This window comes from Condylura cristata, unplaced genomic scaffold, assembly GCF_000260355.1.
Source record: "Condylura cristata isolate star-nosed mole 26May11 unplaced genomic scaffold, ConCri1.0 scaffold00023, whole genome shotgun sequence".
NCBI classification, from domain to species: domain Eukaryota; kingdom Metazoa; phylum Chordata; class Mammalia; order Eulipotyphla; family Talpidae; genus Condylura; species Condylura cristata.
In genome coordinates, this window is record NW_004567124.1 from 12,372,233 (window position 1) to 12,388,405 (window position 16,173).

Sequence of the window (16,173 nt, forward strand, 5' to 3'; positions counted from 1 at the left end):
CTGTCTTTCTATACCTGTGTCTTTTCTGAATTGACCACAAGTCTTTTAGCATGTATTTTAAGGGCTCTATAGATAGTAATTTTTAAAAAGTAGTTTATATTCCTATTACTTGTTTTGAAAGTAGGTGAACTTATTTTTTAATAGACTTTTATGACAGTTTGTCCTTCATTTTACTCTTTACTTGCAAAGCTATAGTGTTGTAGCTGAATCTCTACTGATTTTTCCATTCATAAGAATGAACTATTTTCTTACAAAGTAAAATAATTGTAAGATCTTTTCTACAGGAGCAGCCACAAACTTCTGTTATTCTTTTGATGAGAAAATTCTATTTAATCAGATAACCTGAAAACCTTATTTTACTCTCTGTTTATGTAATTCTGTATTCTGTTTGACAGCATGATTCTGGAACAGAGTGCACTCCAGGAGAATCTAAGAATTTAGGCCAGAAAGAAAATGGCAATTACATCATGTATGCAAGAGCAACATCTGGGGACAAACTTAACAACAATAAATTTTCACTGTGTAGTATCAGAAATATTAGCCAAGTTCTTGAGAAGAAGAGAAACAACTGTTTTGTTGGTATGTACATTTTGCCAACATTGCATGAGAATATTTCTAACCATTAAGAAGACTTGAGAAAGAGTTGAACATCCATGTGCCTGCCCATTTTATAATTATGAACACTTTGCTGTATTTATTTTATCATAAGTCATAAAACCTGTCCATCTCTTCGTCCATATTTCTTGCTTTGCAGTGTGAGGTAGAATTCAGATGTTAGTATACTTCCTCAAACTCTTCAGCTTACATGTTAACTAGCATTTGATATTATGCATGTTCTTTTTAAAATTTTTCACAGAATGAAATGCACAGGTCTTAAGTCTACCATTTGATGAACTTTGACATTTATCTGTAAACTAAAGTACCTGTGAAGATACAGAACATTATCACCCTAGAAAATTCGTTCATTTTTCTTCCCAGTAAACTGCCCAAAGTAATACATCTTCAGAGGCTGCCACTGTTCTGTTTATTTCACCATAGATACATTTACTTGCTTTTCTTTATATAAATGGAGCCATATAGTTTGTGTATTTTTTTTTAAAGATTTATTTATTTGTTCATAAAGAACTGGGATATAGGCCAGAGGTGCAGGGGCAGTTAGAGGATTCACCAGAGATAGAGTGGGAAGCAGAACAGGCAGATCAACGAAGTACACTGCTGAGGGGAGCAGCGGGCAAGACAGGAGGAGTCTGCTGCATCATATGGGTCACCTCAGGGGTGGGGATCTAACTTGCACTGTGTCCTAACCTGTTGTGCCACCAGGGAGGGCCCCAGGTTGTGTAATTTTTACTTAGTGTAATATTTTAGTATTCATCATTAGTGTTTTGTTCCATTTTATAGCTGAGTATTACATTGTATGACTAGATAACTTTGCTCATCCCCTTTCCTGTTGATGAACTCATGAGCTTTTCAGCAGAATACAGCTGCTTTGAAATTTTTTTTTCCCTTATTGTGGTAAATTAGTATGTATAACATAACATTTGTGTCTTAGCTAATTTCAAGCACAAAAACCAGTGTTATTAATTATATTTACAATGTTGTGCACACTATCACTATTGTTTTTAAATTTTTTTAAAATCACATACAGAAACTCTAACCAGTAGGCAGTACCTCCTGTTCTTCTGCCTCCCCCCCAGCATCTGATAACCCCTAATGTATTTTCTGACTATGAAATTGCCTGTTCTAGGTACCTCATATAAGTGAAATCATACATTTGTCCTTTTCTATTTGATATATTTAACTTAGCATAATATTTTCAAGTTTTACCCAGTTTGTACCACGTATCAAAATATCATTCTTTTTAACCAAATAATATACCACTGTAGGGGTATGCCATATTTTATTTATCAAAAGTGTTATGTCTCTCTAAAAACTCCACAGAAAAACTAATCCAAATAGTCAACCTGTTTAATATAGTATCAGGATACAAAATATTATGTCTCTCTTGTGATATTTAATGTGATCTAAATATTGTACATTGTATTACATTTCTTTGATTCTTTGTCCTATTTCATAAGCATAAACTTACTTGATGGCAAACACCAAGTACTTATCTTGTACCTAAAGAATATGCAAAGATGGATTAAACATGGGACAGCAAAGGAAAGATATTTGAATTGGATTTCTAGATCTGCATGACCTTTTGCTTGAAATTTTGCCTGAAATTTTTACAAAGATAATTAAATTTATATGCATTTGTGAAATATAGTGGGGAGTCTATGTCCTCTTGACCCACTTTCCCCTAAAGATAACAAACACCTTGCAAAATTTGGTTAGTTTTGGGGTTTTGAACTTGATTACCCCAGGTTTTGAAATAGATTTAATCTATAGGGTTGACTCATATTCTTTTAGTTCCATTTCTCTGTGTTTAGATTATCATGTCTAGATTTAAGTATCTACTAACATAGTCAAGATACAAAGCAGTTCCATTAGCACAAGGAATTCTCATTGCTGCCCTTTTAACGCCATTCCCAGCTCTCTCTCACTGTCCATAAATTTTCCCTACTTAAGTGTTCTCCATTTCTAAATTTTGTCACTTTAAAATGTTAAATAAATGGAGTTATGTAGTATATAACCTTTGGAGTAGGCCTTATTCATTGAGCATAATTTCTTGGAGATCATCCAGTTTATTGCATGATGTTGGTATTTTATTCTTTGCTGTGTAGTAGTCTATGATACTGCATTGTTTAACATTATCCTGTTGAAAGACATCTGGGCTATCTCCATCCAGTTTTTGGCAGTTTTAAATAAAGGTGCCATAATATGTACAGGCTTTTTTCTCTGAGTGTATGTTTCTATTTCTGTGGGATAAATGTCCCTACATCTGATGGATGGGTCATGTAGTATTTTTTTTTTAAAACTGCCTAAAAGTTTTCTAGAATGAATATACTAATTTACATTTCCACTAGCAATGTATGAGTGATACAATTTCTTTATATCCTTGCTGGGTTTTTGGTATTTTCAATATTTGTATTCATTCTGATAGGTGTACAGTAATATCTCATTGTGGTTTTAATTTGACTGTTAAATAATTTGACTGTTAATATTGAGCATCAATTTTTGCCCTCTTCTTGGGTGATTTTCCGTATTTCTTGGACATTTAGATATTTTTTCTGTTTGAAAGTTCTTTAGTATAGATACTAGTCATTTGTCAGATAATGCATTGCAAAGATCTTCTGTTGGTCTGTAGCTTGTCTTCTTTTTCATAGAATGTTTTCTAGAACAGAAGTCAAATTTTGGTGAAGTCCAAATTACCATTTTTTAAATAATATTGATTTGAAAATTGCATTTCTACATTAAGCTTTCTGATTGAAGCTGATTTTTAAAAATGAACATAACTGCTCTGTAGGTTTTATGGAAAGGAAATTTGTTTCTTAAATTATAGTGAAGATATGTTCTTATTATAACTTGCATTTAAAAAAACCTTTGTAGTTAAGCTGTTACTAAATAGCTGATGAAGTAATATTTCTATATGAGATGACAATGTGTAGGAAATGCTGCTTTAAAGGTTTCTGACTTTACATTTCTCCTCTTTCCCTATAAAAATGATTTTTACTAGACTTTAGAAAAATCATTGTAATTTACTTAGAATATATGTGCATGTTCTTAGTTTTTGAGAACAGAAGAGATGGTATAAAATGAAAGATAGGAACAGAACTTGAGTTTCCTCTAAACTTTCCTTTGATATAGCTAAGGATAAGAAGGAGCTTTCTGACCATAAAGTTAGAATATATTCGATACTGATTTGCCTCTTTTTGGTGTGCTTGCTCCTTGTGCTTGAGATGTTTTCTCTTGTACTTAGGTCTAAATTTAAGGTCTGTACTATGATTATATTCTACATAATTTGCTGTAGTAGAAAGAAAAAGGCACCAGATTTTAGATTTAGATTTAGGAAACCTTAGTTTGTGGCATATGATTTCTAACAAGTTACAAACTCTCTGGAAGTTACTTTTCTATTAAGTGGCAGCATTTTATTCTTATAATTCGCTACACTTAAAATTTTGTGTTTTTTTTAATGATTTTACAAAGTATAACATTCCTCTTCTAATTTTAAATGTCTTTGACAAAAATTACAGGGCTCTAAAAGAAAGCCTAAAAACTTAAGTAAAATTAAAAAAAAAATAACTTACGTAAAATTATTTGCTGTTGTCAAATCATAGCAAAATTTAATGAAGCAGGATTTGTCCTGGTACTGCTAGGTTCTGTGGGAATACAACGGATGTAAATAATACATGGTTTTTCCTTAGGGAGCTTGGTTTGAGGAACAAAATTAATTTCTATTTGTAAAAACTTGCTTATTGACTATGCTATAGTCTATTCTGTAGAACAAAACAACCCAATTTATTTAACAAATAAATAATGGAAAAATAAAAAAGGAAGATACCTATTGTCCATTGAAAGAACATGAAGACACAACCACTGGGGGAAGGGACTGGGGTAACCTTATTTGGAACTTGGTTCAAATAAACCAATTATAAAGAGGTAGTTGTGGAAAACTGAACATGGACTCACTGATTTTATTAAACATATTGTTTATTCTGTTAGATGTGATAATAGTACTGTTATTAATGGCTAGTCTTTTAAGAGGAAGCACCACCTTATTTCCAACTTATCCTGGAATATTTATAAGAACAAATTAACATTAATAGGTGGAGTTGCTTACAGCATATTGCTGATAGGTGTGAAAGCTAAGTGATTGGTATATGGCATCATTGTAATTATTCTTTTACTACTTCTATGTATGCTTGAAATTTTCTATTATAGAAGAGATTTATTTTTTGCTAATGAATCACTAATTATTATAAAATATAAATAGTGCTGTCATTGTACAATAAAGTTCAATATGGGATAGCCTAAGTAGAATGCTAATATGAGTAGAAGGAACCATCAAATCAAATCCTTCACTTACAGACTAAGAAACTGAGACCTCAGGTAATTTCCATATTTCTAGTTTATTTTACTTATTCATTAAAGTTTACTTTTTCCTTTTGTGATGAGATCTAAAATGAATTTTTGTTGTTGTTGTTGTTATTGTTTAGATGACATTGGCTTATAACATTGATATGATTTAGAAGCATCAAATAGCCCCTTCAAGTACTGTCCACCACACTACACCCACCGCAGCAGCCGTGGCCCTCACAGACCACCCTGAATGCATCCCATCTCATCCTAAAGTGTTTGTAAATTTTAAATAAAATTAACGTGTGCATACATGCTGATATCATGTGTTGTTTATTTTCCTCAGAATCTGGCCAACCTATTTGTGGAAATGGGATGGTAGAACAAGGTGAAGAATGTGATTGTGGCTATAGTGACCAGTGTAAAGATGAATGTTGCTATGACGCAAACCAACCAGAGGGGAAAAAATGCAAGCTGAAACCTGGAAAGCAGTGCAGGTACCTTGCTAATTCCAGTATGGTAATGTTCCTATAAAGTTACCTGAAGGCAGGTATGACAAATCTAAAACTTAGATTATGAGATGTACTTGGCTTTGAAACTTTGCTTTTGTTTTATTTTTTGTAATATTTTTGTGTGCAGCATTGTTTAGCACTCTGTTTTTGGCCAATTGAACAACTTGTAATTTGTGTAGTAGGTGTTAAGAAAGGACATCCAAAGGATCCTAAATAAAATTAAATATTGAGATATTGTAAAAGACATACACTCTTGGAACTTAGTTATATAATTATTTCCCTTGTCAAATTACTTTGGTGGAGATAGATACAAACACTAGAATATTGTTCATGAAATGTTTTTTAAATGATTGGTCTGTGTACCCTAGTTTGATTTTAACATGTGAATAAAGTTGATAAATTAGTTATGTAATACAACTGAAAAATAAGGATAACTTGCTAATGTTAAATCCATTTCCATTGTAGCCTTTCTCTTAAGGCAAATAGATTAAGAATGCTGAATATAGTGTGCCTTGATTATGAGAATGAGATACTTAATCACTTTTCTATACTTATTAAATGTTAAAATTAAGTAGCCTCTTATTCCCATATTGAAAGTGTATACCAGTAATATACTTACCATTTAAAAGATGATTTAAAAATTAAGACCAAGTTAAGTAGGAAATATCCCAGTGTTTAATCACTTAATATTTCTTCTAGTCCAAGTCAAGGTCCTTGTTGTACAGTAAGCTGTGCATTCAAGTCAAAAACTGAGAAGTGTCGGGAAGATTCGGATTGTGCAAAAGAAGGAATATGTAATGGCATCACAGCTCTCTGTCCGGCATCTGACCCTAAGCCAAACTTTACAGACTGTAATAGGCATACACAAGTGTGCATTAATGGGGCAAGTATTTGATTTATATTTCTTATTTAATTTTACTAAACTGTATAAAACTACTTTTCAGAGAAGTGTTGACACTTAAAGCTGGAGTAAAAGTAATTAATCTTGGCCCCTATTTTAATAATCTCTCTTCGCATTACCCACAAAGTTTTGAATGTAGTATAAGTGCCTGGAGATATTGTTAAATACTTTCATCTGTCCAGCTGCCATGTTTGACATTCTCTAAAGAAAAGCAGTTATACAATGAAGCATGTGACTTTGTATTGACTTTGAATTTTATAAGTTAATATTTTAATGGCTTAAAGAGCTCTTTTGTTTATTTTCTCTAAATGCTAAGCCTTAAAACTTCCTTGGCTAAATTTTACTTTCCTCTACCAGAGTGGGTAGATGCTCAGTCTAATCTTTCTTTCAGTTTATGTTTTGTTGAGATACATTTTTTTAAAGTTGCCATTTCTTTAAAAGCTTTACTTTCTTACTGGAATATACACCAGTAAGAAATGTATTTATATGACCCATTTCTGAGACTTATCCATGCCTTTTCTTCCCCACTTAGATTTCTTCTTAATTATTTTGGCATTACAAGTTCATACCTGCCTTTCTTTTACTATGAATAGATTTGACTGCATAGCGATTAAGTAACTGCGCTTGTATTTTTCTTTCAGCAATGTGCAGGCTCTATCTGTGAGAAATATGGCTTGGAGGAGTGTACCTGTGCAAGTTCTGATGGCAAAGATGATAAAGAATTATGTCATGTCTGCTGTATGAAGAAGAGTAAGGCTTTTAAAATGCAAGACTATAAAATTTGTTTCAAAAACCATTATTTTTCTCCTAAGTTTTAAGTGTAAGCTTTGACATGTAGTGTGGACAGATAGTTCCCAATTAGACTAATATTGTTAGGAAATTTTAAAATTCTTAGTGACATAGCATTATATTTCTATTACTATGGTTCTGACAACATTTTTTAAAATGATAAACTAGACTGAAATCTGTCAGCTTTCTGACAACAATTAATATAAAGTGTTAGGGGATTTTAAATCATTTGAAGCACAAAGTCTAGGGTTACTTGTCTGTTTAAGTTGTATTTATGGTGTTATCTAGCCTACCAATGGAAGTCTATACAAGGTATAGTGATAATAATTTTTAGATAGTTTCTCTCCCCAACTGGTCTTTTTAGGGAAATTGATTTTCCACCTGTATTTGCCACTTCTTTTCTAGTGGATCCATCAACTTGTGCCAGTACAGGGTCTGTACAGTGGAGCAAGCACTTTGTTGGTCGCACTATCACTCTCCAACCTGGATCTCCTTGCAATGATTTTAGAGGCTACTGTGATGTTTTCATGCGGTGCAGATTAGTAGATGCTGATGGCCCGCTAGCGAGACTGAAAAAAGCAATTTTTAGTCCAGAGCTCTATGAAAACATTGCTGAGTGGATTGTGGTAAGTATAGATTTATTTATAAAGAAACCTTCTCTTTATAAATACCTATGTTTTGATCATAGTTTTACCTGCTAAAGGTCACCAGTGTTATGAGAAAGCCATCTATTTCCTGTTTATACTGGAATTGCTTTATTTGAGAACTGATTTTTAAAGTTCAGATATCCCTGGGTATTTATTTTCTTCTGAGGTGGTCAGAGTCTACATGTGTATCATTCGTGGAGTATGAAGAGAGTCATTCTGTTTTACACTGCTCCCTGGTTCATGTCCTGAACGAGTTTCTTCCTCCTCTGGTCCATTTTCATGGAATTCTATACTTAAGTTGTCTGAAAAGCCCTGCTTGCTTTTTATTGGTACTTATTTCACATAAGTGTGGCATAGCTACCTGTGCCTTCTACTTTGCTCAGCAAGAGTGAGGAAAGACAAATTGGTGATTTTCTGAAGTTTGTTTCTGATGTTTCAATATAATTTTTGAGTGTTCATCTTATCTATGACAGGACATGTTGAACAGCATAATATTGGAGACAGAACATTTTGCAAACTTGTTAATGATTATGTTCATCCAACATAAATCCACTGAACTGTATTCTTTTTAAGTCTGCATTTCTCCAAGATGTATAGATGTTGAATTACCTGAACATTTCTTAAAAGATTCTTGAGGATGACTGTATCTCAAGCCACTTGAATATTCATGTTTCTAAATGATAAAGTTAAAATAATAGTAGGAAACTTGAGGTGAGATAGCCAAGATTTGAATTTGCTTTGGAAATTGACTTAGAATTCAGCTAATTTCCCTCACCTTATTTCCTTACTTTTTTTTTAGATTTATTCATTTATTTGTGCATACAGAGCTGGGGTACAGGCCAGAGGTGCAGGGGTGGTGAGGGGATTCACCAGGGACAGAGTGGGGAGCAGAACAGGCAGATCTGACGAAGTCCACTGCTGAGGGGAGCAGTGGGCGAGTCAGGAGAGGTCTGCCACGCCATGTGGTCACTTCCGGGGCAGGTGGGGATTAAACTCATGCAAAAGTGGCTTTCGATTCTTTGTGCCTTGCTTTTAACCCACTGCGCCACCAGGGAGGGCCCTTATTTCCTTACATTTTAATGGGTGCATTTAGAACTGGGGATGCCATAAAACACAAGTAAAATGTGGATGTTGCCCTTTTAGGTACTTTTATGGTAACATTTTGCAATAAAAATTTTCTAGTTATTCCAGCATTATAGTGACATTTGTTATATTTAGAAAGGTTAACACTTCTGTTAGGATATGTAATTTTATATATGTAATAACTATGATGTGGGAGGAATCACTGAAACTGGATTTAAAAGACAGGTGTTAAAACAAATGATTAGGCAGTTAACTGAGATGTCCTTAAAACATAACATGTGACTCATTTTTCTACTCCTATGCTTGGTACATAATAGGTGTTCAATAACTGTAAAGCTAATTGTACCTTCTGGAACTCTGGTGAAGTGGAAAGAGTACAGGATTCAGATTATCCTCCTAGCGTGTTTCAATTTTATAATTTTCAAAGCAGCTTCACTTTCTTGGCCTTTACTTCTATTTTTAACTCAGATCTTTTTCTTTCTGATTATCGGTAATAAGTTAAAATGTGATGTACTTGTCTGCTATAAAGTGCAGACAGTGTGTTCAGAAGAGAAATCTGCTTATGAGGATCTCATTTATGTTATACTGAGTATATGTTGTACCAGCTATTTTAGTTTTTCTACATAGAATATTTCTTAAAAGATTGTTGAGGATGATTATATTTCAAGTCACTTAAATATTTGTGTTTCTAAATGATAACATTAAAATAATAATAGGAAACTTGAAAATATATCTGAGATTGTACTATACATGAATTGAATTTTAAATTCATACCATTTAAAGGTATTTTTCACTCTTCTCCATTATCTCTACTTTTTACTCATTTTATTTAGAATATCGAAAATTTGTAATACTTTAAAGCAATTTATAGAAATGCTCTTTTTATTTAAAGTACTTAGAAACCTTGTCATATTTTAAATTTGAGAACATCAATTGCTTTTGGAAAAAAATAACAATATGAAATCTTTTCTTGTGCTTTAGAACTGGTTAATCAGGTAATTTTTAGATTTTTGCTGTAAGTATGGAATGCTTTTATTTTATGTCATAGTTGACGTTTACATCCTGCTTTTTGAGTACTTCAAGAGTACCACTGGGCTGTTGCTACATTTCTATTAACCAGGGTAAACAAATAAGAAAACAGCATCTAGTTTTTTGTAAGTTACTGATGTGTTAGTTATGTGCAGAGTTCATTTGCATAACAGAGTTTGTAATATTCATAACTTGTGCTTTGGTCTTTCATCATGTGAAAAAAGTGTCCTTTTAGTTAGTAATATAGGTTACTAGGGTGCTCTGGTATAAGAAGGGATTAGTTTCTCTGTAATGTTTGGTATCTGGAGGTTTTTATCTCTTACTATATAGTATTGGTGGTATCTTTTCTCCTCATGCAGAGTGGAGTAGGAAGAACCTTAACAGTTTAAAACATCAAGGCATTTGTTACTGACTGCTACTCAAACCATGGCAGGTGTGATAAAGACTTTTGTTTCCTGTGGATAAATTATTTTTAGTGACCATGTTGAACATATTTTTAAAATATCATAGTTGAAAATTAGATTCATTATATTTGCTTAATGCCTACTGTATATTTATCTGGGTCTGGAAATAATGGTAAAATCTTTTGGCTTTATCAAGGAATCTTCTATACTTGAAAAGTTTGAAAAACCAGAAACCTATTGAGACCGTGTCTTAGCATCTTCTTTTCTTTAAATAAGGGTTGAGGGTTTTACTAATTCTTCTTAAGATTCTTTCATTGTTATGTGTTCAGATGTCCTAAATCGTTTGTGTTTGGTTTGATACTGTATAAAAACAGCCTTGAAGTTGATACTTACTTTTAAATTTATCATTGCATTTCTTCCTTTTACAATAAGTACCTATTGTTTTTTTACTTTTCTCTTTTCAGATTTATCAGGAGTTTTTCTTTTATTATTATTTTGGGGAAAAAATGTATCTTTTGTTCTTTTGAATGAAAGTTTTAGAGCAGTATCCCCCACATGCCTCACAGAACACTAAATTCATGGGCTTGTTGGTCAAATGAATCTGGACATCGTTGCATGCTACAGTTCCCTCTTGCAGATTTGTAAGAATATTGTGAAAAGTCCTGCAGTAAAGAAAGTCTTTTAAACTTCATTTTCCAAATGTACCTGATCCCTGAAATCTTTATTCATGTAAGGCTTATTAAATTCTCAATATCTTCAGAAGTCACCTGGGGGAACATTGATTAAGAACAGTAGTTCTTATTTCTTGTTGTACATGAGAATTGCCTTAGGTCTAAGACCAATTAAATCAGAACCTCTTGGGATAGACTTTTGAAAGTTCCCCAACTATTTCTAATGAGAATCCAGGATTGAGTACCAATCATTCATCAAGAAGGGGTTGGCAAACAAATTGACTCCACACCAAAATACAGCTCACTACCTGTTTTAATATGATTCACATGCTAAGAATCATTTTCATTTCTTAGATGATTGAAAAAAGATTATTGAAATAATATTCTTTTTTTTATTCATTCATTTAACTATATTCATTATATCATCCTTCATTTTTTTGTGCAATGTGTGGTTTCCCCATGAAATTCCCTCTACCAGTTTACTGGTGCATCATCACTATAGTCCTTCGCGCTTGTCCCACTCCTGTTCTTCTGCCTCCTCCTCCCCTACAGAATGTCTCTGATCTATAGTTGCCTGATGATTTTGATTTTTACTTTATTATAGCCACTTTTTTTTTCTGATTCCTTTTTTGTTTTCTCTACATTCCTCCTGTGAGACCATTCTAGATTTCAAACTATACTACAACGCCATAATGGTTAAAACTGTATGGTACTAGAACAAAAACAGACACTTAGACCAATGAAATTGAATAGAAAGCCCAGAAATTAACCCATGACTTATAAACAACTAATTTTTGATAAAGGACCATAGAATATGCAATGGAACAAAGTTGCTCAATAAATGGTGTTGGACTGCTACATGCAAAAGAATGAAGCTAGATTACTGCCTCACACCATGCACAAAAAACAACTCAAATGGATTAAAGAATTACACATAAGAGCTAAAACTATAAGATATATAGAAGAACGTATAGTCAAAACACTACATGACATACATATCAGTAACATCTTTAAAGACACATCACCTAGAACAATGACAATGAAGGAAAAGATAATCAGCTGGGTTTGTATCAAATTAATGAAATACTTATTATTTATTATTACTAATAAATTAATCCTTAAAAAAACTACTTGAAACTCAAATTTTAATGCCTCCAAAAATGATTTTGTTGAAACATTGACTACACCGATTCCGTTAGATACTCTGAATAGTTGCACAAAATCTAAAATAATAGTTTAATGTATTATAGGCAATGTTTATCAACCTTTGATCCAGAGTAGTGGATTTCAAAGTGTAGTCCCCGGACAAGAGCATTAGAATCGCTTGGGAGCCTTATATAAAATGCACATTATCAGGCCCAACCCTGGATGCACTGAGTGCATGTGAAAGTTGGGGAACATTTTTCTCAGTCTTTGAAATCTGATGATTTATTTTTAAAAGATGTGTAGCAGAAACTTTCTATTTTATCATCCTGATAATGTTGAAAATATAAGGTGGTCGTGGACCTCTAGAGTTCTTCATTGCTTAGAGGCCACATAGCTATCACTTAAGAATGTTAATGACAAAGATGTAGTTATCATTACAGGACTTAACATATAGTAAGGATTCAGTTTATATGCTAGATGAATGAAGGAGATTTCTTAAATGTCATAACTTAAGGGAAAATAAATTGTTCATGGTATCTTAACTTTGAAGCTGTGGTATTTTTAGGTTTCCTTCTATGGTGTTTTAGCCTGAATGTTCAGGCTGACCTTAACTAAAAGACAGTAGCCATTTGCTTCCTGCTTGGCAGATTAGTGTGAAGGGTGGCACATGAGGTAAAGGACAACAATATTCAAAGTCTAGACCATAGTGTCTTCTGAAAGAAAGCAAGCTCTCTGTTCTGCATAATGGCATAATCAGTATCGTGAGCAAAAATGTGGGCCCCACAGGGTCTTGTGATCCACAGGGAATCTGGAGTGCACTTGTTAAGAGCAAGAGTTGTTGAAACCCTGGAACATCCACTGAAAAGATAATATGATTGACCTTTTCTGGAATTCTTCTTTAAAAAAACAGTAAAGACTATTTTATGTCTAAAGACGCCTGAATGCATGTCTTGCTCTTTATACCTCATTGAGGTGGAATATTTGCTTTATCCTTTTTTATATCATATAGGTACTTTTTGTTTATTAAATTATTAAATAAAAGCTTACAATCAATACATAATAAATTTGACATTTTATTTGGTCATTGTTGTCCCTGTTTTCAACTTTTGGCCATTTCAATGACTGTATTGAACAACATCTCTCTGTTTTTAAATGTAAAATTATTTTGTCAGACTTATTTAATGGTTGTTAATTCTGGGCTTTTAAAAAAAATTTGAATGACTTCTCTTTATCTTTTTAAGTTTTACGTAACATCCTGTATCTATGGAAGGTAAGCTCTTGGTGTGTAATTTACACTAATTAAAGTTTGTTGCCTGAATGACAGCTCTCTGTTCTTTCAGACTCTTAACAAGTAAACAAATTGTGATGTTTTCTTTTGAGATGAAACACTTACTGTGCTTGGTTGGCATTCTTTCCCCTGATTTTATTAGCCTGGTTGGTATTCTTTCCCCTGATTTTACTATATATTTGAGAAAACATGCTACTACTATTTCAACCTAGTTTCTGATAATTCTTTTTTAAAGGGAGCATTAAAAAAAACCTATGCTAAAGATAGCCATATTTACTGACAATATTCTTATTATCTTCTTTATATTATGTTGTTCTATTTAGTTCTTCAGGTGCTAAACTCAGATACTAAACTAAGCTACTGTGATTGTCACTAAATCATATCAACCTTTGGGTTTTTGAGATAAGTAGTTAACTAGGAAAATTTGGAGGAAAGTCATAAATACTGGTAGAAGGAACTAGAAGTTCTGAAGGACTGGGAGTGACTCATTTTAGTAAGTACTTGTGTATCAGAACTGTGACTTACTACTTTTGACCTTTTGTTTGACCTATAAAATTATAACCACTATGGAATAATCAATATGATAGATCTGTTTTTAATATTTTGAAAAACATCTGTATTGGGGCTGGACCGTCCACATTCCCACCAACAGTGTATGAGGGTTCCTTTTCCTCCATATCTCTGCCTGCACTTATTTCTGGTCTTTTGGTTATCAGCCATTGTTGCAGGTGTGAGTTAGTATCTTACTGTGGCGATACTACAATTTTTATGTCTCTTTTATAAGAACCATGTCCCATTGTTTATGTGTGGGGCAACTTAGTTACACTAAATGAACTATTGGAAGTGTTTAAAATCAGTATTTGGAATAATGCTGACCTGTAATAATTAGTCCAACTGTACATTTTGGGGGTAAATATTGAGGTTGTAGAATATAAATTCAAGGAGTTCTCAGTGGTGTTTTCACTGAAAATAGAAGAACCCACTTGGAAAAGTCCTCTTTAGGTTGTGATACTGGAGCTAAGTTTTTTACTTAGAAGTGTAGGGTACAAGTGGGTGTCTACAAAGAGGGATTTTTTTTTAAGTCACAGAAATATGAATAATACAGATAATATAATGAACATTAGGAACAGAAGTGTGTCTCTGGCAACTGAACTAACTTAACCTGAAAGTAGTAGGAAGATCCTTGACCCTTTTTGCTAATGGATAGGATCGCATTAGAAATGATACTGCCTTCCCAGTATACTTGGAAATGTACAATAGTCAGGGTAATTAAGGGTCCATACTGGTTTTTGATGGGTGAAGGCCAGAAGTTACTAATGCTCAGAATTGTCCTGCACCACAAATGCCAACTTGTCAACATTACATAAGATTTACTCATCTGAACTTTTATCATTATTGTACCTACTTAAATGCAATAGTCTGTCATCCCCTCTTTCCTATACCCCAGCAGGAATTGGAATTTGTAGGTTTGTGGCTTGAGAATCTGTTTTCATATGCATTCCACATGATTCTTAGATTTACTCAGACATGGAAGCCATTTCTTTACCATTTGAATACTGATTATTTGAGCAACCTTTTCCAGCCTTAAAATGCTACATTCATTCAGATACTCTACCCCAAAATCTTAGTCAGGATGGAGATAGAGCTAAAGAGTTTTAGTGTTAAGTTCTATGCCTCTAGGTGTAGTCTCCCAAGCTAGTGGGATATATTTGGGTCAAATATTTTTTGATGCCTGTTTTTTGTTAATAATGTTGACATTATCATTAGGCTGCGATGACTAAAGTATTTATTTCTGTTTTTAAATTATGTCAGTTTATCTTCAACCCAAAATTTGCTGACTCATAGTAGAGACCAGGATATAGTGTTCAGTGTTTGCTAATTAGTGGAATCTTCTGAGCAGCTTTATCAAAATCACTGATATTAGGCCCCCATTAACCCACCTCTTAACTGGTCTGGGTATCGGAGTTCTGAAAGGCCCTCAGGCAGGTGATTGTAATATGCAGCAAAGGTTGAGAACCACTGGTGTGAAGCAGAAAGGACATTCAAAGAAGTGCATACTGCTGATTTTGTATTCCTTATGTATTTTACTAGAGCATAGTGTTGAATGATCCCCACTGTAGAGGCAAAAGAAGGTCCTATTTAATTGTTGTCATATTTAAAAGACTTCTAGATGCTAAGAAGATGACAAAAGCTATGCATATAGGTCTTTCATGTGATAAGAAATGAAAAGAGAAGTCTACCTGAATTTAAGTTGACATAGTGAAGGGCAACAGATTAAAAACATTTCCTTTTGATCTGTTATGTGAGAATAAATAAAATAAAGAACAACAGGGGTCTTAGGAAAACTTATACAGCAAGGGGAAGGAAAATCATCCTAAAGAGTCATAGGGACAGCAAAGCACTGAACACTTTTTTTTCTAAAATCTAAAGAAAATAAACATTTAAAAGAAAAAAAAAACTATCCCAGTAATTAAAGTAAGATGCAAGCAGTGACTTCTCAAAAATAGATCATGAGCTTGTGGTTTTTTCATAGTCAAATTCAACTCTGTAAACATATTGTTTTTAGAAAACATTGTTTTTAGAAAATCTAAATGAGTTGCCAGCATTTAAAAAATAGATTCCATTAGATGTTCAGATTTGTAGCTTATCTTGAAAAACAGTCTTGGGCCCTCCCTGGTGGCGCAGCGGGTTAAAGCACAGCACTAAGAAACTAAAGCCACTTCCGCATGGGTTCGATCCCCGCCTGC

The 16,173-nt window shown here is 33.3% G+C and overlaps 1 protein-coding gene across 1 annotated transcript in view; it reads left to right on the plus strand.

Moving 5' to 3' along the window:
• The window catches only part of ADAM10 (ADAM metallopeptidase domain 10), a 97,284-nt gene that overhangs the window by 74,018 nt on the left and 7,093 nt on the right, over nucleotides 1–16,173 (plus strand). The window contains exons 10-14 of the mRNA XM_004687743.2: nucleotides 396–579; nucleotides 5,303–5,453; nucleotides 6,168–6,351; nucleotides 7,011–7,119; nucleotides 7,564–7,784. Coding sequence (XP_004687800.1) covers nucleotides 396–579; nucleotides 5,303–5,453; nucleotides 6,168–6,351; nucleotides 7,011–7,119; nucleotides 7,564–7,784 — 849 coding nt within the window. The remainder of the gene's footprint in view (nucleotides 1–395; nucleotides 580–5,302; nucleotides 5,454–6,167; nucleotides 6,352–7,010; nucleotides 7,120–7,563; nucleotides 7,785–16,173) is intronic.